Source organism: Falco biarmicus, chromosome 21 (genome assembly GCF_023638135.1).
Source record: "Falco biarmicus isolate bFalBia1 chromosome 21, bFalBia1.pri, whole genome shotgun sequence".
In the NCBI taxonomy this organism is placed as follows: domain Eukaryota; kingdom Metazoa; phylum Chordata; class Aves; order Falconiformes; family Falconidae; genus Falco; species Falco biarmicus.
In genome coordinates, this window is record NC_079308.1 from 456,879 (window position 1) to 481,357 (window position 24,479).

General features: G+C 52.9%; 3 protein-coding genes and 3 non-coding genes across 13 annotated transcripts; 3 read left to right on the forward strand and 3 right to left on the reverse strand.

Annotated features, from left to right (window-relative positions):
- Positions 1–122: 122 nt before the first annotated feature.
- Positions 123–204, reverse strand: TRNAL-AAG (transfer RNA leucine (anticodon AAG)). Its single transcript has one exon. It is a non-coding gene; the product is annotated as a tRNA-Leu (tRNA).
- A 961-nt stretch (positions 205–1,165) lies between these two features.
- On the forward strand, positions 1,166–1,238 carry TRNAT-UGU (transfer RNA threonine (anticodon UGU)). The gene has a single exon. It is a non-coding gene; the product is annotated as a tRNA-Thr (tRNA).
- Positions 1,239–2,291: 1,053 nt separating this feature from the next.
- On the forward strand, positions 2,292–2,365 carry TRNAN-GUU (transfer RNA asparagine (anticodon GUU)). Its single transcript has one exon. It is a non-coding gene; the product is annotated as a tRNA-Asn (tRNA).
- Positions 2,366–4,022: 1,657 nt separating this feature from the next.
- On the reverse strand, positions 4,023–15,286 carry IL4I1 (interleukin 4 induced 1). 2 transcript variants are annotated; one of them, XM_056322968.1, is made up of 9 exons: positions 15,187–15,286; positions 13,582–13,680; positions 12,596–12,662; positions 8,824–9,038; positions 7,757–7,869; positions 6,821–7,022; positions 6,426–6,494; positions 5,512–5,645; positions 4,023–5,297 (listed from the first exon to the last, which is right to left on the reverse strand). In XM_056322968.1, exons 4-9 carry the CDS (start codon positions 8,824–8,826, stop codon positions 4,460–4,462), a joined length of 1,359 nt encoding a protein of 452 aa, XP_056178943.1. In that variant the 5' UTR covers positions 8,827–9,038; positions 12,596–12,662; positions 13,582–13,680; positions 15,187–15,286; the 3' UTR covers positions 4,023–4,459. The 2 variants fall into 2 exon arrangements, with proteins under 2 accessions (XP_056178943.1, XP_056178942.1); XM_056322967.1 differs by lacking the exons at positions 12,596–12,662; positions 13,582–13,680; positions 15,187–15,286 and adding an exon at positions 10,906–12,012.
- On the forward strand, positions 15,245–18,093 carry LOC130141792 (zinc finger protein CKR1-like). 3 transcript variants are annotated; one of them, XM_056322976.1, is made up of 3 exons: positions 15,245–15,341; positions 15,637–15,790; positions 16,269–18,093. In XM_056322976.1, the coding sequence occupies exons 2-3, from the start codon at positions 15,703–15,705 to the stop codon at positions 17,648–17,650; spliced, it is 1,470 nt and encodes a 489-aa protein (XP_056178951.1). In that variant the 5' UTR covers positions 15,245–15,341; positions 15,637–15,702; the 3' UTR covers positions 17,651–18,093. The 3 variants fall into 3 exon arrangements, with proteins under 3 accessions (XP_056178951.1, XP_056178952.1, XP_056178953.1); XM_056322977.1 differs by having other exon boundaries at positions 15,262–15,316; XM_056322978.1 differs by lacking the exon at positions 15,245–15,341 and having other exon boundaries at positions 15,348–15,790; positions 16,272–18,092.
- A 94-nt stretch (positions 18,094–18,187) lies between these two features.
- Positions 18,188–23,224, reverse strand: LOC130141780 (zinc finger protein 436-like). Of its 5 annotated transcripts, none has more exons than XM_056322951.1 (6): positions 23,164–23,224; positions 22,726–22,885; positions 21,691–21,798; positions 21,445–21,543; positions 19,198–20,940; positions 18,188–18,582 (listed from the first exon to the last, which is right to left on the reverse strand). In XM_056322951.1, exons 3-6 carry the CDS (start codon positions 21,776–21,778, stop codon positions 18,314–18,316), a joined length of 2,199 nt encoding a protein of 732 aa, XP_056178926.1. In that variant the 5' UTR covers positions 21,779–21,798; positions 22,726–22,885; positions 23,164–23,224; the 3' UTR covers positions 18,188–18,313. The 5 variants fall into 5 exon arrangements, 4 of the variants coding, with proteins under 4 accessions (XP_056178926.1, XP_056178927.1, XP_056178928.1 ...); XM_056322952.1 differs by having other exon boundaries at positions 22,726–22,882; positions 23,164–23,223; XM_056322953.1 differs by having other exon boundaries at positions 19,429–20,940; positions 22,726–23,198.
- Between the last annotated feature and the right edge of the window lie 1,255 nt (positions 23,225–24,479).

Sequence of the window (24,479 nt, forward strand, 5' to 3'; positions counted from 1 at the left end):
GGAGTAAGGGGCACTAAGCGGATTTAAAACGCTCCTAGCCCGCCTGGGGAGGGGAGGAGGAGAGGGTGGGAGGAAGAAAAGGGGACGGGGAATAATGGGGTGAAAAGGAAGAAAAATCCTCCTGGCAGCGGTGGGATTCGAACCCACGCCCCCGAAGAGACTGGAGCCTTAATCCAGCGCCTTAGACCGCTCGGCCACGCTACCCTCTGGGCGGCGCTCCTCGCGCCTTGCTCTGCTGTCTGGCTTCCCCCTCATCTTCATTCCCATCCACATTCCCACCTCTTCCCCATCCCGTCCTCATTTTTAGCCCAATTTTCTTCCCATTCCCATCCTCATCCCACTCTTATCCCAGTCTCCATCCCATCCCACCCCAAACCCTCCTGCAAATAAATCAAGGAAAGCCGTCAGGGCTGTTTGGGGCTCAGAGGAGGTATTTGCCCAACTGGCTTTAAAGGAGCATCAGTGTGAGCTTCTGCTTCTGTCCTCCAGACTCCTTAGAACACTTAGTGTCTTCCCAAGGGAAGAACACACGGAACAGTCACCCCACGAGACGCAGAAGCTGAGCGGGAGCAGGGCAGAGACCCTGCAAAGAAGCGAGGGGAAAGGCCGAGATCCCCTCTGCTCCTAGGTGGACCCAGAAAGCCGAGAGCTGCCTGGCAAAAAGGGCCCCAGACCTCATCTCCTCTAAGCCAGGTCCTGCAGTCGGAGCATGGCTTCACACACCGCTTAAGTCCATCTATCATTAAATTGCTCCTCCCACTCCACCCACCTTTGGGGCCATATTTCTGCCCTGTCTTTGAAACTGAGCATCTTGCAAATTCACACCAGCCAGACCATTTTAATCACCCGTCTCTCGCCAGCTCATCTGCGAGAAGATAAAGCCTGTGTTTGATCTTTATCGGCAGGTCATATTTTTGTGCTGGAGTCAAGGATGAAGGTATGGCAGCGGCAGCGTATGATGTTTCTTTGCAAAACCTCCTTTTCCTCCACCGGCACTTCACAGTGGCCACCACAGAGATCCCTTCTGCAGGAAACAGAGGGCGAGGAATCATGACAAGGGGTGAATTTGCCCTGAAATACATCACTTTTAGGTACAACAGTTGCGTGCATCGCCGCTGGTGCGGGGCTTTTGGGGTGAAAAGGGAAAAAAGTAGCGACTTGCCACGGCTCCATAGCTCAGGGGTTAGAGCACTGGTCTTGTAAACCAGGGGTCGTGAGTTCAAATCTCGCTGGGGCCTCCCTGGTGCGGCAGGGTTGGCTTTTTCCCTGTAGCCTGGGAAAATAAAGAGCGTTTCTCGGTGAAAAGCAGGATTTTACCAGCTCTGACACGAAGATGTTCTTCTGGGGAGTTAAGTGGTGGGGGAAAAGCAATGTAATGTGCTGGAGGGTTTCAAAACCTGGGCTGTATGCGGGGGAGCTGCAGCTCGGCAATGGTTTTATAGCTTCTGCTGCTGGTGGGTTTGGAGATTTCATACGACCCAGTGGAAAAGGGATTGCAGGAGCAGCCCACAAACATGACGCGACATGCAGCCTCATCCATTCTCCCACCAGCAAACCCTTCCTGGCTGCCAGTCCACCTCTGAACCACGTGAATAGCTGGAGATATGGATTGTGGAGGTGGCAGAACTGGCCTGAAATAAATTACTTCAGCATCACAAGGCCTTTGATTTTCTTTTCAGCTGATTTTTAACTTGCAATCCCAAGCGCATCAGCAGCAGGGATCAGGACTTGACAGAGTTCCCCAAGAGCCTCATGCGAAGGATTTGGTTGGAAAGAGGAGGATTTGCTTTACTCTTTCCACCCAGGGTGCTTTTCCAGCTCTTCTCCAATCCGTCCTTCACCGAATAATAACTCAAGCATTGATGATACTGCTAATGTGCAAATGCAAAAAATGTCCAGGCTAAAAAAGATGCTGCATGTCCCGACAGGGCATTTTGAGGCAATACGTAAAACGCTCATTATTAGCTTTTTCTCACTGTTACTGTCCTCACCAAGGGCCAGCTCCGAGGCAAACCCTGCAGGGTTTCAACAGCAAGGGACACCCCCCCCATCCCCATCCCTCTGACCAGGCCGCTTTCCTCATCATCATCCTTGTCAACATCCCGAGGTCACTGCTTTGCACCGCTGAAATTAAGCTTAGCTTTGCGCCGGGATGATTTTTTTTTTTTTTTTTTTTTTTTTTTTTTTACGGCTGTCGGGGTGTTAAAATCAGCTAAACCCGCTTTGTGTTGGAAAAAACGATGCTATCCGGCTTTTGCATCATTTTTCTGGATTTCCGACGTTCTCAGCGCGTCTCTGTGGCGCAATCGGTTAGCGCGTTCGGCTGTTAACCGAAAGGTTGGTGGTTCGAGCCCACCCAGGGACGCGAGGCGGTCATTTTTTGGTTCCCCGCCTTCCCGGAAAAAGCGTTAGTGACACCTGCGGAGAGGGGAGATGCTGCTAATTAATGGGCGTTAATTGCCCCGAGCAGCCCTGCCCTGCCCATGGCCCAGGGGCTCTATTTAAGCTCAGTCCTGGGGACGCAGCCCTTCCGCAAGCTGCCTTGGAGGAGCATCTGTGCTTTGTTCAGGTGCTGAGGGATGGAGCTGTGGCTGGTGGGTGCTGCTGCTCTAGGGGGGGTCCCGGACCTTCAGCAGCCAGGCTAAAGCAAGTATTTGCTTTGCTAAAAATAATTGGTTTGTGGGAAGGGAGCTGGTGTTCTGCAAAGGCTGGGACCGACGTGCAGTTATAAAATGTGAAAACTGGAGTCAGAGGCAATGTGATAAACTGAGCAAGTAAAAGCCTTCAATTTTCTCTTTTTGCAATGCTTCAAGTTTTGCGTGATACTTTTCCCAGTGTAACTGATGCTGCACGTTGAGACTGGCTCTGTTCTAAGCTTAAGGTGATGTTTGTGGCCTTTTTGATCAGTTTTCTGCTGCGATGCAGCTCCTTGCTTGCCTTGATTTGAGGTTACATGTGTGATCTTTTATCATATCAAAAGCAAGCTCGTGTCCCAGATCGCCACGCTGCTTACAGCGGTACAGCACGTGTGTTTGTGGCAATTCTTGAGTAGGTGAAGGAAACTTGATAATGATTAGCCATGAATTTTTACATTTCAAAACATCACTGTGGGTGGTTGGGCCTCCTTGAGTGATGTGAGCTCATTGCAAGGAGCCGCCTGGCCAAGCTCTTAACTTGCTTGGCTAAAATGCTAATGTTTATTGCTCTGTACTAATTTAATTATCACCTGTATTTAATTGTTTTAAGCTACTGCACATCTTTGTCTCAGCAATGCCTGGGGGAATTCTGTAATTAGGGCCAGTCCTTCCCTGGGCGTACTGGTCTCCACCAGTTCTGTCCCTGCTCCCTCTAGGAAGGGCTGAACCTGTGGTTCTTGGGCTGGAGAAAGCCGTGAGCCATTCTGCTTCAGCTACGTGGAGTCAGAGGCTGAGGGACAGGTTTGTGATTTATAGGGAGCGAAATGAATTATACATGACACAGCGAAGTGGCTGCAGCAAAGGTCTGGTGTGAGGTACTTAGCAGCTGGTCTTGTTTTTCCTTTTGCTTATTTATCAATATCTTTCCAATAATCTGAAAAAAAAAAAAACCAAACCCCACACCTGCAACACAGATTTCCAGGACCATGAAATTTAGGACAACAATTAGTGAGAGGAGAAACTTTGGCGTTTCTGTGCACAGGCTGTACTGCTTCTGGGTTTGCTTTGCATATTTGTGACGTTACATCTGTCCCTACAACCTGGTGTTGGCCATGCTTTGAGCTCAGCGAGATGGGTAGAAGAGACCGTGGAGGTCAGACACCAGGATTGCATCCTGACCTGTCCCTGTGGGGGTTAGGAGCGGTGGTGTTGGGCAAAGGAAAGGACAACTCGGAAGCAATGAGTTCTCCCAGATTCTGGAAGGGGAGGAAGATCCAGCGGATGGCTGATGAGCTTCTAAATGGCTGAAGTGAGGTGAGATGACTTGTATGGGATGACACTTCTGTTTAGGGGGAGACTGAGGCACCTCAGAGGCAAGGAACTGAGAAATATCCACCTTTATTCCATTTTAGTCATTTCCTGAAGTACTTTGTACATAAGTAAGTTATAAAACATTGCAGTGTGTCTGAGAAAGGGCAATATTAGAGTCATGAAAGCTACCTGGATATTACTTTTTTCTAGTATTCCCTCCTATCCTCATTAAGTGTTTAAAAGCTGTGTAGATGTGGCGCTTGGGGACACAGTTTAGCAGTGAACTTGGCAGCCCTGGATTAACGGTTGGACTTGATGATCTTAAAGGTCTTTTCCAAACGAGATGGTTCTATGAAGCTTCAATCATGTAGCTATTAGTCCAAGTCAGTGTTCTTTCAGTTTGGTTCTTCAACCCCCTTGGCTGCTGATGTCCTTCTGTTGGCTTTGCTTGGAGAGAAACAAACACCACTAAACGTGCCTTCAAGCCAGTGAGTTCAGCGCAGGAGTCCTGCTCAGAGATCTTCCTTCAGCAAGAAGCTCTCCGGCTGCTCCCACTGTCCCTCCTTGTTCAGCACGTGGGCTTCGCCACTGTCATGATGGATATTGCTTGCTGCCCTGACTGCCGCTTTCATGGCGGTGTCGATCCAGGCGTGAGGCTGAGCCGTGTGTTCTCCTGCAAAATGCACCCTGCCCTCGTGCTGGAAGAGATCCTGCGAGTAGTCTGTGAACTGGTAGGGGGTGAAGGCAGCGAACGCCCCCAGGGAGTGTTTGTCCAGCTGCCACTTCTGCACCACGTACTGGTCACAGGTGTACTGTAGGTAGTCCTTGCTCACGCGGTGGATATCTGACAGGTCTTGGAGGACGATGTCCAGGCACTTCTCATCTGTGAGGGGCAGGAAAACCTCGGAATCATCATTCCAGGTGTAGGAAGCCAGGATGACCCCCACCCCACTGGAGAAGTTGTGGCTGGGGTAGTAGATAAACCGGGAAGGGCGGTCAGTGATGGACTGTCCACCTCGGATGCCGTCCTTCTCCCAGAACTTCTCGGAGCAAGCCAAGATTATTTTGGAGGCGCTTCCATAGTGGATGGAGCGCAGGGCGTGGGTCTTCGCAGGAGAGAGTGGTGGCAGGAATTTGATGTGCCTGGTGGCTTTGGCGGAGGACGTGACTAGGACGTAATCTGCAGTTACTATGGATGGGACCAGAGTGTCTGGAGCACGGTAAAACACCTGAACTTTGTTTCCCTTGGTGATGACTTTCTCCACTGTGCAATTGAACTGGATGACATTGGGCAATGCTTTGTGGAAGGCTTTGGGCAGTTGGTCAAAGCCCCCTGTGATTTCATAAAAACTGAAAGGAAGAAGAAGCAGGAGATGAGGGAAGGACATTGGGGTTTAGGAGCTGTAAAACCTGACCTCTTCTAGAGAAGCTAACAGAGCTTGGTGGCCCTTTCAGTCTGAGTGATTCCCATTCAGACTTCCAGAAGCCACTGAAATTTCCTCTTCCGAGCGGATGGCTGTGGAACAGCACAGAATGGGGTTTGCCGTAAAAGCCATCGCCTTACCTGTCGTCAGAGAAGACTTCAAAATCCCACAGTGAGGCAAGGAAGGACAGATAAAATCCAGAGTCCTCATTCAACAAGTCACCGATCATCTGAACCGCTCCTTGGCTTAGATTTCCTACTTTAATCAAATACTCCTAGAAAAGCCAGGAAGAAGACATAGCCTGATGTCAGTGCACATACCCCCTTTATATCCCAAGCCAAAAGTCATGCCCTGCTGCCTTGTTCCTGTTCCAGATCTGCTTAAAGCCTGGACCAGAAGCTTCTTTATTTTTTTTTTTAACATAGCTCTGTATCTTCTTGTAGGACATCGGTGTCTCCTGTGGTTTAGCACAACAGAAGTTCTGGGGATGAATGAATATGGGATTTGTGGCTTGGTGTATCCACTCTGAGACAGCTGGATCAAATGAAAATGCAGCGGATTGCTCAGTAATTCCTCTCCAGTGCTTGATCACAGAAACACAGAATGGTTTGCGTTGGAAGGGACCTTAAAGACCATCTAGTTCCAACCTCCCTGCCATGAGCAGGGACACCTTCCACTAGACCAGGTTGCTCAAAGCCCCATCCAGCCTGGCCTTGGACACTGCCGGGGTTGGGACATCCACAACTTGATACTCCATCATGTCTGATTAAGAGACCCATGATGGAAGAACATGGAATTTGGATGGATTTGCAGAGCATATCCAACCACCACTGTTTGTCATTTATTTCCAAATGATGGGACTGCTCCATTGGAGTCATGCCTTGCTCCTTTCTCAGCATTTTAAGTAGAAAGCAGCACTGATTAGGGAAAAGGCATGCAAAAGTGTCAACAGAGGAAGGGACTAGAGTGATTCAGATCCTTTCTCAAAGCAGGGATGGAAGGTTAATAATCAGTAGGGGGGCAGCATATTTACCCTCAGGCCCCAGCCCTTTACCTTGGTGGAGAAGGAGTCATGTTTATTCAGATACGTTTTGCAGTCTTCACTCTGGAACATCTTGAAGGCCTGGAGGGGAAACATTGATATAGTCATGAGAAAGTGCCTTTCCCAAAGTGTTGCCCCAAATTCTGTTAGGATTCATCTGGGATATTCAGTCTTGGGCTTTGGTAACCCCTGAGGCTGAGCTAAAGCTAGTGGATCCAACTGTTTGGACTTCAAGTTTTGGGACGCCATGCCTTGGTGTGGCATTTTCTGCTTCATCCAAGTCTTGGGGAACCTTCTCAACCCACCGCACAGGTGAGGGTGCACCAGAGCTCAGAGGAAGTAGTTTCAATGTCTCTCGGATGAGCAGCCTTGCTGGCGGGTAGCATCCCTTCCCCACGGGCACGTACCTTGTTCAGTGCTTCCCTGTAAAGCTGGCTGGCGCTCTTGCCTCTCTCCGATGGTTTCACTGTGTAGTTTAGGATGTCGGGTCTCCTGTTCACTTCCTTGGTTCTTACCAGAGTGCCATTCACAAAATACCAGGTGTTGTCATCTGTCTGGATGAATGGGTTCAGCTTCAAGCCAAATTGCCTAATGAATTCATGGACAAGCCTAGCAAAGAGGAGAGCACACTGGGGACAAGTGCTTGCAAACGACAGAACCCAAAAACCCTGCCACCAGAACATTAGAAGCATAAAAGGACACTTTCCCACTGAGTGTGTTGGTGTAGTCGTGTATTATTTTGACTTGTCAGTGGAGATTGTGGCTATTGAAGGCACTGCCATCTCTGGTTCTCGTTGTTTGAAGTTGTCCTGCCTGCTCCCCAGCTCAGTGCAGCATGAGGCTATGGAGAAAGGTGCGCTCTGGCTGATGTCCTCTCCAGCTACTGGTTGCACAAGGATGTAACCCCGAGGAAGAGCAACGCCGTGATGAAGTGGGAGGGCAGGGGTTACCTACAGCCCTGACCCTTCTTGGCATGTGGTGCAGTTGGTGACTGAACCCTCTCACAGAACCCGGGTTGGACGCGCTCCCCATCAGAGCTGATGGGAATTCATCCCATCTTCTGATGTTGTGACTTCCAGAATGGAGGTCTGACCATGCACAGACATGGCACTTGAAATGAGACGTCTTCCTTCATTCTCCCAACCCAAATGCGGGTGACTGTGCTTTCTGCCCCTTGAACGCAGTTGCTAAGCTCTGGAGGAGAGATGGGGCAGACATCTCCTTCCTCCTGCTGTGCTACGCCCATGTCCAAGTCTTCAGCCCCATCCCAAACCATAGCCTTGCTCCTCAAAACGGGCCGGTTCCTCACCTGCTCGTGGCTGTGAGGTGGGACAGTGCCTTACCTGTGCTTGCTTGGCAGGCGCATGGCTCCCAGCTCCACGTACCAGTCCTGTCCCTCTGGTCGATACGTCCTGATCCGCCCACCGACCTGATCGCTTCTTTCCAGAATGGTAACCTAAAAATCAGGATGGAGAGGAGATTGCAGATGTTCAGGCAATGACTGTTGTAAGCAAACCACCTACAAAGCAAGTTCACAGGCACTGTGGTAGGCAGTGTTTGTAGCCTGTAGGGTGGGACGGGTCCCCTCCAGATGGCAAATGAACCATCTGTGGATCCAAACCTCTCTGTGTGGGCCAAGATGCCTCTACCTACATGTCAGTTTGCCAGTTCCTAACTTGTGTCATGTTTGGACACCGCCTTTCTGGTGAGAGGCTCCTAGTGGTGCTTCAGATATTTCTTGTGCTGGAAGGGTAAAAGAGGACTTTGAAAACAGCCAGAGGAAGGCACCAACCTGTCCCTCCATGCCTTTGAAACCTTCTTTTGAAAAATTCATGTATTTGAATTTTGCCTAGTACCCTGGGATGGTCAACACAGCTTTGAAACCCCTGGACTACCCGCTGCCTTCACAAGGCAGGATTTGAAGGGCTCACAAGTCTTGTGCTGGTTGATCTGCAGCAACGGCCACCGCTGGGCTGCAGGTTGCAGAAAGCTGGAGAATTGTAGAAGCTGAGGTTGGAGGTGCCTCTAGAAGGGGTCTAGTCCAACCTCCAACTTGAGCAGTGCTGCTTCCAATTGTCTCAGGGCAGCTGTAGCTCTGCCTGATCTCAAAGCCCCTCAAGGACAGAGAAGGAAGACTGCCTCTTCTTACCTTTGCTGCTTGCATTCATGTGGGGAGCATCTAAACGAGTTGCTGGCGTTCAGCTTCCCCTTACCCCTTCCTGCCCCTGCTTGTGGTTTTGAAAATTGAGCCTCAATCAGATGAAATTTCTGGAGCCTAATTGCTTTTCCTTCTTCCTCCCACCACTGTGGTCCACTTCCTTGCACTTCCTCCTCCCTCTCCAGGCTGGAAAATCCTTAGTGTAGGAAACCAAGACCCAATGGCACTCACGGCTCTCGTGCAACTACTTACCATGTGGCCAGCGTCTTTGAGCAATTTTGCTGCTGTAAGCCCACTTATTCCCGAACCGACGATGACCACTTTTGCTGAATGAGCTGCAGGTTCCAGCCCATCTTTGACAATCTGCAGCAATTCCTCGTAGTCTGTGTCATGAAGGCAATATTCAGGGAAACATTGAAACCTCTTTGCACTTAGGAGGCCAACTAGCAGGAGTATTTGGAAGAGGACTAGGAGAAGAGGAGAAGAAAATACTGCAGTGAAGGCACCTGGCAATCAGCATGCAAGTTCATTCCTGACAGCCCAGGAAGGAGGTGACAGCCAGGCTGTCTCCAAGTGTGTTGGTATCCAAATTCCAAAGAGGAATGTCTAGCAAACCTGTTTTCAAACCAGCTGGCATGGTTATGAAATCCATGGCATCAACAGGTCTCTCGCGACTGCAGCCAGATGTCACGTGGTGTCAGTGAATGTCACTTATTTTTTTTAAGGAGAAATCGAACCCATAGATGGTTGGTTCCCCGCCCCGCCCCCCCCCCCATGTTCTGTTTCTGCAGCTGCTGTGACGAGCTCCCAAAATGAGCTTGGTGCACTTCGAATAAGCTCAGAATACTCCATAATGAAGAACGGTAATTAGCATCATTCATGTGCACAGAATTAAGGCAATCCTGTGGTCCCAACCGCCCTCCCATACCAGAGTACTTCATGGCGTTTCTGTGCAGTGGATAGACAGGTGGAGGGAGGGAGGACATAGAAAGATGAAGAGATTAGATAGGTGATGGGACTTCTGTTTGTTTAAAATGATTTAGTTTCTGAGATTCCCTGCAGGGAATAGAGATACCTATAGGGAACAGCAAGCAGACTGCAGCTCATTCAGAAAAAAACGTTTCTCCCAGACCAGACACAACAACGTATTAATATTTTCACAGGAGAAGGAAGTTTGAACAGAAACCATCCCAGGATTTCTCTAGTTCTGGTTTCTGTTCTCCAAAACAACTACAGGGCAACTTTTCATTTTCTTTTCCTTCCTCCAAATACTGCCAGTTTCCTTCCAGGGAATTTTTTTTTTTTTAAAATAACGAGCTTTTGAAACCAAACCCTGAGTAATTCTTACTCCTGGGGAATCCCTGCTTTTGCTGGAACAGCACCAGACCTGCAGACAACCTGGACTGAAGTGCACCTGCTGTGAATAAACTTCAGAGCTGTTATCCTGGAGGTGGCTTTCTGAGAGACCCAAGTCCATCTCCTGGAAGCAAGTCTTTCTACAGCCCGTACAGCTGATTCAGCTTCCTGAAGACACTGACTGCGGCAGCAAAAAAAAAGTTAGAAAGAATCTACTACAGCTTGCCTGTTAACAGCAGAGTGGCCTTCTGCAAAGCATGGTGGAAAGTGGTATCGTGTTGATAGAGTTGCATCAACCTTCCTGACTCGGTGCTGCTGCTGCCCTGCTCTTCCTTGAGAACTTGGGATGCCGCCTTGAGTTGTGTCTTTGGTGTGTGTGAGGTTCATAGTGGTGCAGAGGCAGCAGCCGGTCTCGCTGCCCTCATCTCACCCAGCACGGCAACCCTAAAGACCTACGGACCATGTGGAAGACAAAGGAGATCCTTTTTGGAGATCAGGCTTTCTGTGGGAGGAGAACAACTCTATTGGGACCAGCTCTTGGAAATGGCTGATGGATCTCCATCTTGCATCAGACCTGCTTGTGTTAAGGTAGATGTGGGGAAACCACAAACCTGATGCAAGGAGGTGTCTTCCAGGAAAGTCCCTGGAGATTCTGAGCTTGTGCCTGCGTTTCCATCTATCCCTGCACAACTAGGAATGTCCCACTCCCCAACTTGCAAGGGAGGTCACCTTCTCACTGCTCACAGTGCTGCAAAGTCTAGCTCCAGGTGGTCATGAAATACCCTAGCTGAAGAAAGGCAGGTTCATGGTTATGCTCTCGGAGGCAGCACAAAAGGCAGATGTTCCACCAGATTAAAAAAATAATACTAAAATAAATCTTCCCCCAGGCACTGAAGATGGAAGAAAACCAGAAAATACCCCAAAAAACAGCAAACCCAAACAGAGAGAGAGCTCGAGGTTCAGGGGAGAGTCACTCACCGATCCCAGTCATCCTTCCAGTGTAGGAAGACAAGTCCTTTGCCGAGATCTGCTTTCATTTTATACTTAGGCTTAACAAAACAAAGCAAACAAAAAACCACCGCCAACATAGCTGCGGGGGTGCAAAACAGTTCTGCCAATCAGTTCACCCCAGAAGAGAGCAAAGCGTGATTTGTCATAAGAAGGGGAACTGTTGATGAGCACGTAGTCAGTTCCTCTGTAGGGTTGGGTTTTTTCCCCTTTACTCGCTGTTGTTACCAGCTTTGGACATCACCCATCAATCCATGGCACATTTTAGGAAGTGCTATGGTTACTGGAACACAGCAAGGGCGGCCGCACCCTCTTCTGTGAAGGGCAGAGAACTTCCCAGCAGTGCAATTAGCAGTTTGGCTTTTTCCTTGTATTGCGCAGAGGCACCCAACGAAATCTAAACACTACAGGATTCATTCTGCATCCCAGGGAGACCTCTGAGCTAGCATCCGAAATATCCTTTCTGGCGATGAAAATGGGCATTTCCAGACAACAGTTCATCTATTGGACCCTCTTATGTTAATTGTTGTACAATTTTGGCTTGATCCTCTCTCCATGGGCATAGATGGGATCAAGAGCTCAGATGTCCTTTGCTGAAATGGCAAAAACTGGGTGAGTTGTACCAGCGTTTTTCCAGAGTGGAGAACTTGGACCTAACCAAGCACTACAAACCAACCTGAGGAACCATCCCCTGGCTGGTTCACCCCACCGTTCCCACCATATGGACATTCTCAGCTCTCTGTAGGCACCTTGGCTGGCCTGCTCCTAAAAATAAACCCACCACAAACTACCCTTCTTCCCCTCCAAACTTTCTTCTCCCTTCTATCCCTTGCCCTATGCAAAAGCCTGTCTTTTCCAGTTAATCAGACTACTTGCTGACTTGACTGAGGAAATGAAACTCAAACCTTAGTACTTCCCCGACTTCTGAACCCTGAGGGGTGATCTCGGCGCTGAGGCAGGTGCCAGCCTTGTAGCAGGGGCTTCTCCTGAAAAGTGTGGTGCTAGAGGTGGTTTTGCAAGCCTCTGTAGTGATTTGCTTTGCTTTTAGTACTATTTTCTTTCTAAAATAATCCTTTCTTTCTTTTTTTTTTTTTTTTTTTTTATCCCTGCAGTGCTTTCGGTTCTTGCGTTGGAGCAATGCAATGCAATTCGGTTCTTGCACTGGAACATTGACTTGTTTTCCTGGTGTCCCGGGAGCCCTTGGGTAAAACTAATCCTATTTTATTTGTTATGTGGATTAGCCACCTTATTGTTTTTGCCATGTGCTGTTCCATGTTTTATAATATTAATTCAACACGTTATAATTAACATGCAATTTGCTACTATGGTTTCACCCAATGGCATTAAACAAGTTCAAGTGGTATGCCGAAATGTACAGTTGACAATACAGATTATATAGTTAACACAGTAACAATTTAATAGCAAACAAGAACCTGGGAATAATTAACTATTAACAATTCATATAACAGCAAAGAAAGAAACCGCCAGAAAAGCCTAGATGAGGATGTGGTAACATCTTTTATACTTTTCCACCTCCGCCATAAGTTCTTGATGTGTGACAGCAGAAAAAACACACCCCCTGCCTAAACAACAACAGGAAGAAAGGTTTCGATCCCCTTTATAATGAACCACACAGGTCAGACGTTTAAACCCCACTCACCTTACGGGATGTTCAGAGGGGGAAATGCGCACTCAGAGCCTTCCTCCCTGGCAGGTGACGTGGCGGTCTGATGGTGAGAAAACATTGCACTGAAAGCAAGGACCTGTCGTTTGGCCATAGCGCCATAAGAAATGGGTCAGGGACTTTCATCTGGACACTCAGCATCCATCTTTTATCACACGAATGATCCGTGTATGCCTTTGAACACGCACATGCGCAATTTTAAACCCCACAGAATGTATTGGAAAAATCTGGAAAGACCATGCATGCGAAATCCCTATAGTCTAGCCATGATGGTGGCAAAATAAATTTAGTCACGATAATGCAAAGGCTGAACGGCAAAACCGTGCAGAGTGTGTCAGCTCCTGCTCCCATCTTTTTCAAGAGATCAACATTTTCCTTTTGTCTATATAGCAGTCTCTCGCACTCTGCTTTGGTATCCCACGAGTTCCGCTATTCGGGACGAATTGTGAGATAGGTATTACCCAACCTTTTTAATTTAAAGCACTCACAGAAACACATACTGATGGTTACTGTAATCCAGCAAAGTCTTATGTAATGCGAAAAACAAACTTCCTCACTCGTGAGTCCAGCACAGTCCTGAATAATGTCGGGGCGGTAACTCCATCTGTTCCCTTAATGATAGGCTGTGCCTGGTCCTTGGTGTTTTTCTTCATGAGGTGACAAAGATGAACAGAAACGGGTAACAAGTCACATGCTAACTTATATTACTTCAATGTTCTGTTTGGTGCTGTCGAATAACGCTCAGAGAGCATGATGATTTTTAGAACGGGGGGGTTGAATAATGAGCTACGTACCATGAGTGATGAATGGTATACTACTTTTCTAGAAAATGATGTGCTTATATATAATTATCCAGAGTTGGGAGGCGTTCAAGGACCCTTATTGTCAACATGATGAATACACCAAGACCCTTAGTGTCAGCACCACGGATGTACTAGACACAAGGTCCTTGGATTCGTTACCTTTATAAGGGCCGTCTGGTCCCAAGTTTCTGTTGTGCACATAGCGTGGCCAAAACAAGGACTTTGGATCTTGCTCGTTAGTCTATCGAGGAACAGAGTCTGCGCAGAAACAAGCAGGTAAAAAAGGTTCACTGGAGGAAGGCTCCTGATCTTCATCCTGAAGACCCCCAGACAACCACTCCTCAAGGACATTGCACAGGAGCGAAATATGTAAATGAATTCCTGGAATGTTAATGAATATGTAGATGGTTTCTCGATGGAAACCATATTGGTGGGATACTCTCTTTGGCTGGTCACCTTCTGCAACAGGGATTCTTAACGCCCTGGTACACCCCATTGTGATCTTATCGATCAGTTTAGGAATTTCCTTAATGCTAACCATTATGTTGTATTTGTGGGTTTGGGGAATGTTTAGAAGGGTAACGCTTATGCGTGATGCTTTATATCATTCGGGAAGGCTGCTTAAGTAAAACAATTTACTTAGTTTGATAGAAAAGGGGGGATTGATAGGGAGAAATAGTGCAAAATAGGGACAATAAACATCGATTGTGATTGTATATGTCTGCTCAAGGAGTGCGGGTAGGGTGATTGGTCACGTAACCAAATAGTTTTAAGGAAATACCTGCTCAAGGAGTATAGGTGTGGTGGTTGGTCACATATCCATATAATCTTAAGGAAATACCTATCCTTCCCGTAACAAAGGGGCTACTTATAAAAAGTATGAGAAACATTCCAATGTTATCTAGAGCTCTCCTTCTAAAGAAAGCCCGATGATTGACGAGGACATGAATTAGCTGCAAACTTGCAAGACCACTGCTGTAATAAGTAGCTAAGGGTAATCTTGCGCTCAAACAAGTTAAGCCAGAGGAACAAACCCATTGTGGTGTTCTTGAGATCTCCCTGTTTAACAAGAAGAGACATGTCCACAATGTTACCTTGCTACACCAAGCACAGGAACGTCCTGTTTGACAAAAAAAAGTTTAACTGCTTAATATCTAAAAGAATAGATTGTATAAGCTGATTCTGTAACCCACATTTTATCTAAACTACCTCGAGCAAGAAACCACGATAACTAAAGAAGCTGAGGGGCATACGGAAGATGTCAGAAGCGACCTCGGTGACGATAAAAAGAGCTGCTCGGCTCGCTGGAATTGGCGAGCCCTCGGTGGAGCTGCGACTCCCCGGCCGCCCAGCGCTGCTTTTGCTTTCCTACCTTAATAAATTTTTAGTAAATCCATTTCGGACTTGGTTTATTTAAATTCAACTATAACAGCCACATTCCAGGAAAAGGACTGATAAGCTAATTAACTTACGGAGCGAGGGTATGCGGGTTGGGGTAACGAGCATGCATAGGCGTCAGCTGAACATTCGTTTGTTTTATTGTATAAATACGGGACGGTTCGCCACCCCGGGCACGCACGCTGGCGGAGGAGCGATCCCCCCTGCATCCACGCGCAATAAACATCCCTACTTTGTAACTTTCGAGTTACGGAGTTTAATTCCGCAGGGCCGCGAGGGGGTCCTGCGTGCGCCCCACGCGTGCTGGGGAGCCCGAGGGTCGGGGGGAGCCGGAGGGAGGGTCGGGGGGAGCCGGGGCTGCGGTACCTCTAGAGGGCTCCGGGTGAACTTCGTGGCGCGGAGCCGGTCCCCGGCTGCTGCTTGGCGCCTCCTCCCCCCGGATACCGGCCGGGGCTTCCGGAGCATCGCCGTGCCCGGCGCCGCCCCCATTGTGCCGGTGCGGGAGCGCGGCGGGGGGCGAGGTGCGGGTCGCCATCCCCCCCTCTGGCAGCCTTCGCCTGGGAAGGGGGAGGGGGCGGATTTCAGACGTTTACCGAGCCAGCGCCGGGCTCGGCAGGGAAAACCCTTGAGCAGGGCCGTGCTCCCGCTCTGCAGCGGGTCCTCGGCTGCGCCGGGGCTGGAACGCGCAGGGGCCGGCCCTTGGGGATGTTCCCCACCACGTTTCTCGAGGCACCCCCAGAAAAAAGCATCAAAACCCGCAGGAGAAGCACCACGTAAGGGCCTTCCTCCATTGAAAGGGATTTCTCTTCCCCGCAGGAGGTTTTGAGGAGCCCTGAGTGAGGAACAGAGGGAGAGCCCCGGCTGCCCGCGCCTCTCCCCGCTATGGAGCCGTGGGTGATGCTGGACCCGCGGCAGAAGGCCCTGTACCAGGACGTGATGCACGAGAGCTACGAAACGCTGATGTCCCTCGGTAAGCAAACACAAAATACCCTCTTTCTTTCTTTCTTCCTGTGAACATCCCCCTCCTTTTTTCCCTGCTCTTCCTTCTCCCCCCCCCCCCTCCCCCCGCCAAGTCTCCGACAGGGAAGCGAAGAGCTTGGAGCTTGCAAGCAGGATGGGAAGAGGGGAGGAGGAATCCAGGCAGGTTTCAAGGGGGATTTCTCCAAACCCCAGCCATCTCCTTAGTTTTTTTTCTGCAGAAAAATGTTATTGATCTCTCCACTTTTGGTTTCTTTAATAGGAAGTACGGGTAATGGTGTGTGCTTAGCATCTCCACGTTCCCAGTTCAAACTGGGATCAGGTCTCCCATCACATCTCTCTTCCTCCTCCTCTCCGAGAGACCCAAGTTTTTTAGGGGAATCCTGTTCCTGCTCCATCCATTTAAAAGCCACTCCCTGCTCCGGTCAAGGCCACGCTCTCCCCTTTTTCTCCTTTTCCCATTTCCCCAGCAGCACAGGGGCTGGTGTGTGAAAAAGCAGCAGAGGAAGGAGCAGCAGAGGAGAGCTGTGAGGAGCTCAGAGCGTGTTCATCCCGCAGCCCGGAAAGGGAGAAGACCCTTGGCTCGAACAGGCGGAAGACGAAGCGCCCGGATAAAGCCATGCCGCACAGTGCTGCCAGGATGCCCAAAGCCGCGGTGGTCCCCAAACTGGACTGCGCCAAACCTCTACACAGGGGGGCCGGCAAGGGAACGGCACGGGAACGGCCGTTCAGCTGCGCTGACTGCGGCAAGAGCTTCCCGTGGGCATCACATTTGGAGCGGCACCGGCGGGTGCACACCGGCGAGCGGCCTTTCAGCTGCCCGGAGTGCGGCGAGACCTACAGCCAGAGCTCCCACCTCCTCCAGCATCGCCGTACCCACGCCAGCGACCGGCCACACAAGTGCAGTGACTGCGGCAAGCGCTTCGCTGGTGCCGCTGAGCTGGCAGCACACGGCCAGGGCCATGCCACCGAGAAACCCCACAAGTGCGGCGACTGCGGCAAGGGCTTCGTTTGGGCGTCCCACCTTGCCCGGCATCGGCGGGTGCACACTGGCGAGAAGCCCTACCGCTGCGCCGAGTGCGGCGAAGCTTTCAGCCAAGGCTCGCACCTCGCCAAGCACCACCGCAGCCACACCGGCGAGCGGCCCCACCGCTGCCCGGCTTGTGGCAAGACCTTCTGCCAGAGCTCTGACCTGGCCCGTCACCGCCGCACGCATCTCGGCAAGAAAGCCCTGCGCTGCGGTGACTGCGGCAAGCTTTTCCGAGCTGGGCCAGCGCTGGCGCGGCATCAGCGGTGTCACCGGCGAGAGCATGCCCACCGTTGCGCTGACTGTGGGAAGGGCTTCGTTTGGGCATCCCACCTGGAGCGGCACCGGCGGGTGCATACGGGTGAACGCCCCTTTCCCTGCGGCAGCTGCGGTGAGCGCTTCGCCCAAAAAGCTCACCTCCTCCAGCACCGCAAAACCCACTCCCCTGACCGGCCCTATAAATGCGGTGACTGCGGCAAGCGTTTCGGCGAGGCTTCCCCCTTCCTCGCCCATCAGCGGGGCCATGCTGCCCTGAAAAGCTACACTTGCAGCGAGTGCGGCAAGGGCTTCGCCTGGGCGTCCCACCTCGAGCGGCACCACCGCGTCCACACCGGCGAGAAGCCCTTTGAGTGCCCCGAGTGCGGCGAAGCCTTCAGCCAGAGCTCCCACCTCACCAAACACCGCCGGAGCCACCTCCCCAAGGCCACTTTCCCCCTCGCCCCACAACTGCTGCCCCTCTCCAGGACCCAGCTGGTGGGGGAGAAGCCCCACGGCACCACGGGGCTGGTGAAGCCCCCCGTACCCTGCAGCGGTGAGGAGCCCTGAAGGACCAAGACACCCCCCCCCCCGCCATTGGTGCAATGGATGGGGAGGGAGGACCGTGCCCAAGGGAAGACTTGGCTTGGGGACAAATCGAAGGACACCGAGTGACATTTCAGGGGTGGAGGGTGGCACCGCGGGTGGGTGATGGAGCTGCTCCAGCAAGGCAGCAGGGTGGGATTTGTCCTTCCCGGTGTCTCCCAGCAGCGACGGGTGAATGGTGCCTGCGCCCTGCTGCGATGCGGACCCTGGAAAACGACTGTCTTGGCGGAGAGGGAGCTTCTTCCCAAGGGAAACGGCGCACTTCTCCACGGGGAGGGGACGGGGGTAACCTGGGGCTGGCTCTTACGCCGAAATACAGCGTCGTTTGCGCCTGCTCCTCCCTGCCAGCAGGCTGGAGAAGGGGATACACACCGATGGAGAGGGCAAGCCGCCGAGGGCACGGTGGGCTAGGCGCTGGGAGGTGCCAGCGTGGGCAAGGAATAAAGAGGGAGCCGTACCCCACAGCTGCCTGTGTCCGGCTCTCCTTGCGCGCTGACCCTAGGCCTCATCGCTTCTCCCTGCTGCCGGCGGGAAACACCACGAGCATCTTCCCCCTCTCCAAAGACAAAACCAGGCCGAGACATGTGAAGGGGTTTTTCTTTTTTGCTGAACTGCCTTCTACTTTTATTACCTGCTAACGCGAGCCGAGGGAACCCAGCCTCTCCACCCCTGCCGAATTCCCGGCTTGACACATCCCAAACTGCCCTTAGTGCAACTCGAGCAGCATTTCGGGGGTCCCAGCGAGGAAGCAGCCGAGCTGGTGACGGATGCAGGTCCCCGTAGCTCTTCTCTGAGCTGTTTGCCCCCCAAAAGTCCCCCACGGAAGGGGGTTCCCTGGATGATTTTACCAACGGGTCCACTCCCGTACACCCAAGCTGTGTCGCTTTCCCGCTCCCCTGCAAGAGTGGGGCAGAAGATAAGGACGGTTACAGGGAGAAGTGTCATCTCCCCATCACCCTCCATTATCACCCAGCCCTCCCCAAACCCACCCCGGTCTCCCCTGTCCCGCTCTCCCCCCAAAGCCCCTACGCTGGTCGCTACTCCTGGCACGTCCTGCTCACCCTCCCCGTCGCCCCCTCCCCACCACCACTTGACACCCCTTTTCCCATCCTGACCCCCACCCCAGGGACCCACCAGCTACTGCAACCGCCCTTTCCTACCCTGTGCTGGAGGCAGGGGGGACGGGCCAGCCCCCCACCCTGGCTGTGGGCTGTCCCCAAAGGCAGAGGGTGGCTCTGAGCACCCCCTGGTCCCCACGGCCCCATCTCAGGAGCTGGGGGGAGGCAGGGAAGCCCAGGGCTCCTGGGGGGCAGAGGCATCGCTTTGCAGGCTGTCCCCCTCCCCAGGCCTCCATGCCACGGTGGGGGGCAGGACAGCCTTGGCAGCCCAGCCCCTGGGGGCTGCAGAGGAGGAGGAAGAGGAGGAGGAAGGCACGGGGTGCTGCTGGAAAACAGAGCTGGGCTCTTCGGGCCAGAGCTCAGGGGGGGTAGGGGTGCCCCCTCGCCTCTCACCCTCCCACCACGCCGGCGGCAGCAAGGAGAGGGGCCTGTGGCCCCCGGCGCTGGTGCTGTGCAGTCGCTGGTGAGCTGCCAGGGCCGTGCCGAGGCCGAAGGCTTTGCCACACTCGGGACAGATGTGCCGCTTCTCTGGGCCGCCCTGCGTGTGGGCACGCTGGTGCCGGTTGCGGTGGGAGCTGCGACCGAAGCATTTACCGCAGTGGGCGCAGGAGAAGGGTTTCTCACCGGTGTGGGTGAGCCGGTGCCGGTCATAGTGGGAGCTCCAGGCAAAGCCTTTGCCACAGACGCCACACTGGTAGGGTTTCTCCCCGCGGTGAAGCCGCCGGTGCCGCTCCAAGCTGGCCGGCGTGCTGAAACCCTTGCCACACTCAGGGCAGGCGTGGGGTCGGCCCGGCTGGGCGGCGTGGGTACGGCGATGAGCCAGCAAGGTGGAGCTGACGGCGAAGCTCTTCCCGCACTCGCCGCAGCGGTAGGGCCGCTCCCCAGTGTGCACCCGGCGGTGCCGTTCCAGGTGGGAGCTGACGGCGAACGCCCGCCCGCACTCCCCGCAGCGGAAGGGCTTCTCCCCGGTGTGGATGCGGCGATGGCGCTCCAGGTGTGAGACCCAGCCAAAACTCTTCCCGCACGCCCCACACGGGTAGGGTTTGCCCCCTCCTCCAGTGACGGCTTCCTCAGCGGTTGCCAGCACGGCGTTAGTGGAGTCACCAGCTTGCTGCTGCCGGGCGTGGGTGCGCTGGTGCTTGGCCAGGGCTGAGCCCCAGCGGAAGCAGCGCTGGCAGTGCGGGCAGGGGTACGGCCGCTCGCCAGTGTGGACACGCTGGTGTTTGAGGAGGCTGGAGCTCTGACCGAAGCATTTGCCGCACTGCTCACAGCGGTAGGGCCGTGGGGGGCTGCTGGTGGCTTTGGCACCGGACGGTGGTGTCTGGGTGCCCTTGTGCTTGAAGCGCTGCGGGTCGGTCTGGTGGTTGAGGCGCTTGCCACAGTCGGCACATTTCTTGGGGGGGGGGGGGGGCTCTTCCACTGCTTCCCCATCCTCCTCATCCTCCGAGGTAGCAGCGGCAGCGTGGGTGCGCATGTGGCGGTCGAGGTGGGAGCTCCAGGCGAAGGCTCGGCCGCATTCAGCGCACTGGAAGGGCTTCTCACCGGTGTGGATGCGCCGATGCCGCTCAAGGTGGGAGCTCCAGGCGAAGGCTTTCCCACACACACCACATTCGTAGGGTTTCCCACCCAGGTGGCTCTTCTGGTGCCGGTCGAGGGCTCCTGGATTGGCAAAGCTGCGGCCGCACTGGGGGCAACGGTTGGGTTTCTCCCCGCCGGGCGCGTGGGTACGCTGATGGGTGAGCAGGGAGGAGCTGACGCTGAAGCGGCGCCCGCAGTCCGGGCAGGCGTAAGGCCGCTCCCCTGTATGGACCCGCTGGTGGATGGTGAGGTCCGAGCGCTGGATGAAGCACTTGCCGCAGTCAGGACACTCGTGTGGGCGGTCACCGGTGTGGATCTTCTGGTGCTTCACCAGGGCTGACTTGTGGCTGAAGCTCTTCCCACACTCGCCACACGTGTTGCTGGGCTGGCTCTCGCCCAGGCGCGTGCCCGTCTCTCCCGGTCCCCTGCTTTTGCCTGCCTTTGCCCCAGTCTTGGCGAGGCTTGAAGGATGCTCCTCACCTGCAGGTTTCACCACTTCAGGCTCTTTCTCGGCAGCTTCTTCTTGAGGGGGTTCCTGCTCCACTCCTGCTCCATCCTCTGTGGGGCACAAAGACAGACAGACACAACCCGGGCAGGAGACATCATCTCTCCCGGGGCTGGGAAGGTGGTGGGAAAAGGAGAGCAAGGAGGGATTCCTTGTCCTTTTTTATTTCACACACTCTTCCAGGTAAGCACCTCTAGCTGAGGCATCTCCAATCCCCCTCTCTCCTCTCTGCCACCCACACGAACATGGCAATTAATCCACCACCACCTCCACTGTACCTCTGTGGACCACTCCAGAAATGCAGCTGTCTAGGCAGGGGGTCCAGCATTTCCATTTTGGCCAAGACATCCCTCCGGCATTGATGCGTCTCCTCCCCAGCATCTTTCTTCCATGCCACAGCCAAACCAGGGCTTGCAGCCTGGGGTACAGCGGCGGCCATTACGGTGGGATTTTGCCCACTTTGGGGAGAGGTTGGTGGTGGAGGAAACCCTCCACACTTCCAGGAGCCGAACCCAGGGTCTTTCCCCGCTGTGGTCGAAGCGCAATCGGAGGCTCACCTGCGGTTGGTGTGTCCCTGGGCACATGGAGATCCAGGGCTGTAGGTTCATCCCTGTGGTCCAAGCGGGACAGCAGATCGGGTTTGGAAACAGGGAATTCTGGAAAAAGAGAGGGGGAATGAGCAGCATGGGTCAGGCGGGTCTGCCCTCCCCAGCAGCCCCTCAACCCCAGCACCCCTTGAACGAAGACGGGAGGATCCAGCTTGCTGGATCCTCTGTCCACTCCAAATGTTCTGGGTTACTCACCCAGTGCCATCAGCGTCTCATAGCTCTCCTGCATCACATCTCGATACAGTGCTCTCTGCCGTGGGTCCAGCAGCACGTACGGCTCCATGGCTGGTGCCACCAGACCCCCTGAAAGACGGAGAGCCCAGCATGCCACCGTCACCAGCCACCACCCTATGGATTTGCACCCCTCAGTTGGACTCTTCATGCAGAATCCTCTATTTTATTAACCTGTGGATTCTCTAATAATCTAATAGTTTATTATTCTTTACTAAGCTAACAGAAAGGCTAAGCTGTATCACAAAACGGGGATAAGGCATGGGGACAGGTGGCTAATAAAAACATCCATCCTTTACCCCACGTATTTTCCCAAATCCTGCAGGAACTTTACACCCTCCGCTTCTATCCAATCTAGCTGAACAATTATATTTTCTTCCAAAAGTTAATGGGGAGGAGGAAGTGCAATTCCTTAAAAAAAAAAAAAAAAAAAAAAAAGAGAGATAAACCCCAGCCTATGAAGAACGTATTTCTGTAACCTGCAGGTGACACTCTGCTCAGAGATCCTTAGCCGAAAATTAATTTTCACCCCGAGTTTACCTAACAGCTAATTCCTACTGCACCAAACCCTGGGTGCTTGTCCACAGGACCCTTCACCTTCCCAGAGACTCCCGTCCCAAATTTTCCAGACCATTCACCAAAAAAACCCCGACCCTATAGCAATCTCATCTCCTTCTCAAAGGGGACAAATCACTCAGTTACTTCTCCATGTGAATCTCCAGCGCTCAGAGCCTGTGCCTGGGGAAAAACACGAGTTTTCCCAGCTTTAGGAAGAGAGTTTGGTGCTCTCCTTTGCAAAAATCATTTAAAAGCAAATTATCACTTCCCCAACCCTTTCCTCACCCTCTTCTGGGAGCAGCAGGCGTATTAGGATCTCAGGGCATGGGCTGAATTTTATGTTTGTGGGTTTTTTTCTAGCACCAGAAGTGTTACAGCTGCAGAGGATGGGGGAGGTGGGTTGGGAAAAGGTGGATTTGCAGAAGGTTGGCACCAACTTACCGATGCCAGGAATAAATGGGCGATTTCAAGCATGGACCGCAGATCCCTCCTGCAGTTTGGGGTTTTTTTCTGTTTTGTTTTTTTTTTTTTTTCTTTCTCTGTTAAACCCCCAGCAGCATCTCAGCCTGCTTCATTTATTCTCCGGTAGTTTACCATCCTGCTGAAAAAAATAAAAATAAAGGGGTCAATACTGCACGCCCCTGGGAGCCGCCTCCGCTCCTGGCCCCCCCGGCAGCCCCGTCCGAAGCTGGAACCCACCCGCCCGGGTGAAGCCAGGGGGAAGGGGCTGGGGGGGGGGGGGGGGGTCGTTGTTTTTTATTACTAAGGGACGGGAGGGAAGAGGAAGGGAAGGATGGAGGAGGAAAGGAAAGAGATGGGGGGAAGAAGGAGCCATTTTCTGCTCCCTGTCCGCATCCAAAGACCGAACCTCCCCGTTACCTGCAGTCTCCGGCTTGGGAGGTGCTGTCGGCAAAGCCCGGAGATGCCCACCCTCCCCCACCCACCCCAAAAAAAAAAAAAAAAAAGAAAAAAAAAGCCCTTTTTCCACCCAAGAAATGGGGCAGGCAGCGAGGGGCTGCGCGTGTGTGTGCGGGGGATGCGAGGGCCACGGGAGCAGGTCAGCAGGGAAGCTCGGTCCTTTTGATATCCCGAGCTATAAGAGTTAAAAAAAAAAAAATAAAGGAGGGGGGGAGGGAGGGAGGAAGGAAGGAAGGAAGGAAGGAATGAAAAAAAAAAAAAAAAGTTGGGGGGTGGGGGGGTGAGCCAGAAAAAGAGCTCAAAGAGCTCCGCACAATTGCCAGGGCCCTCTGGCGGCAGTAGCGGCGGGTGGAAATTAAAAAAAACAAACCAAAAAAAAACCCCCAAACAACCAAAAAAACCCACACAACAAACGACCATGCAAAGTGAAAAATGCTTACTGGTTTCCTGGAGAGTTTCGGTTTTGTTGCTGGCTTTTTTTTCCCTCAAAATGTGGGAAAAAAGGGCCGTTTTGGGGTTCGCCTGCCCTGCTGCGGGGATGGGGATGTGCCCCCCGGAGGCGTTTTCCTCACAGAGGGCGGTGGTGGTGGAGCTGCTTGCTGCCGGCCGTAAATTTATTGGTGACAAACCCATTAGGGACGGTTCTGGGGACACATTCCCTAAATTTGGAGCTGGGGGAGAATCCTGGGGGGTGGTTTAGCAAGCGTGGACTGAGGGAGCTGGGCTGCCGGGCTGCAGAAATCCTCCCATTGTAGCAGCCGTCCCGATTCTTTACGCAGGGCGAAAGCAACTGGTTTTGGGGGTAAAAAAGGTGTTTTCTGTCAATGGAGGGGGGCTGCCTGCATGGCGGGGATGTCGGGCCAGCAAAGAGCGTGGCCCAAAAGTGTTTCAGAGCCCCACGAGGAGTTTGGGGCTCAGAGAGGCCTCAAAAGCAGCCCTGTCCCCCCCTCCCCCCGGGCCACCGCAGCCCTTCAGGGGAGCCCTCACCCAAGATGGACCCACGCACTCATCCCCCAGGGGCCACCCTGAGCTGGGTGGCAAGGGGAAAGCCACGGCCATCGCGCCGCCACCGCGGCAGGAGGCCGCCGCCGCCTTCCCCCTCGCCCTCTCTGAGGGTGATGCTGCCATTTTGGAAGAGGGCGGTGACCGCCATTTTGGAAGAGGGCGGTGACCGCCATTTTGGAAGAGGGCGCTTCCCTTCTGAGGCTTCCTCCACCTGCAGGCCCTGAATTAACCGTTTTTCATCCTAATTTCTGCCCTCCCCAACCCAGGAGTAG

Coding starts and splice junctions, on each gene's coding strand:
- IL4I1 (XM_056322967.1), bottom strand. Junction 7,023..7,756: donor CGCCTGCCAAGCAAGCACAG/GTAAGGCACTGT, acceptor CCTCTTTGCTAG/GCTTGTCCATGAATTCATTA. Junction 6,495..6,820: donor ACAGGGAAGCACTGAACAAG/GTACGTGCCCGT, acceptor TTTCCCCTCCAG/GCCTTCAAGATGTTCCAGAG.
- LOC130141792 (XM_056322976.1), top strand. CDS start 15,703: ATGGAGCCGTGGGTGATGCTGGACCCGCGGCAGAAGGCCCTGTACCAG. Junction 15,791..16,268: donor CGAAACGCTGATGTCCCTCG/GTAAGCAAACAC, acceptor CCATTTCCCCAG/CAGCACAGGGGCTGGTGTGT.
- LOC130141780 (XM_056322951.1), bottom strand. CDS start 21,778: ATGGAGCCGTACGTGCTGCTGGACCCACGGCAGAGAGCACTGTATCGA. Junction 21,544..21,690: donor TGAGACGCTGATGGCACTGG/GTGAGTAACCCA, acceptor CTCTTTTTCCAG/AATTCCCTGTTTCCAAACCC. Junction 18,583..19,197: donor GCCGCCGGCGTGGTGGGAGG/GTGAGAGGCGAG, acceptor CCACTCTTGCAG/GGGAGCGGGAAAGCGACACA.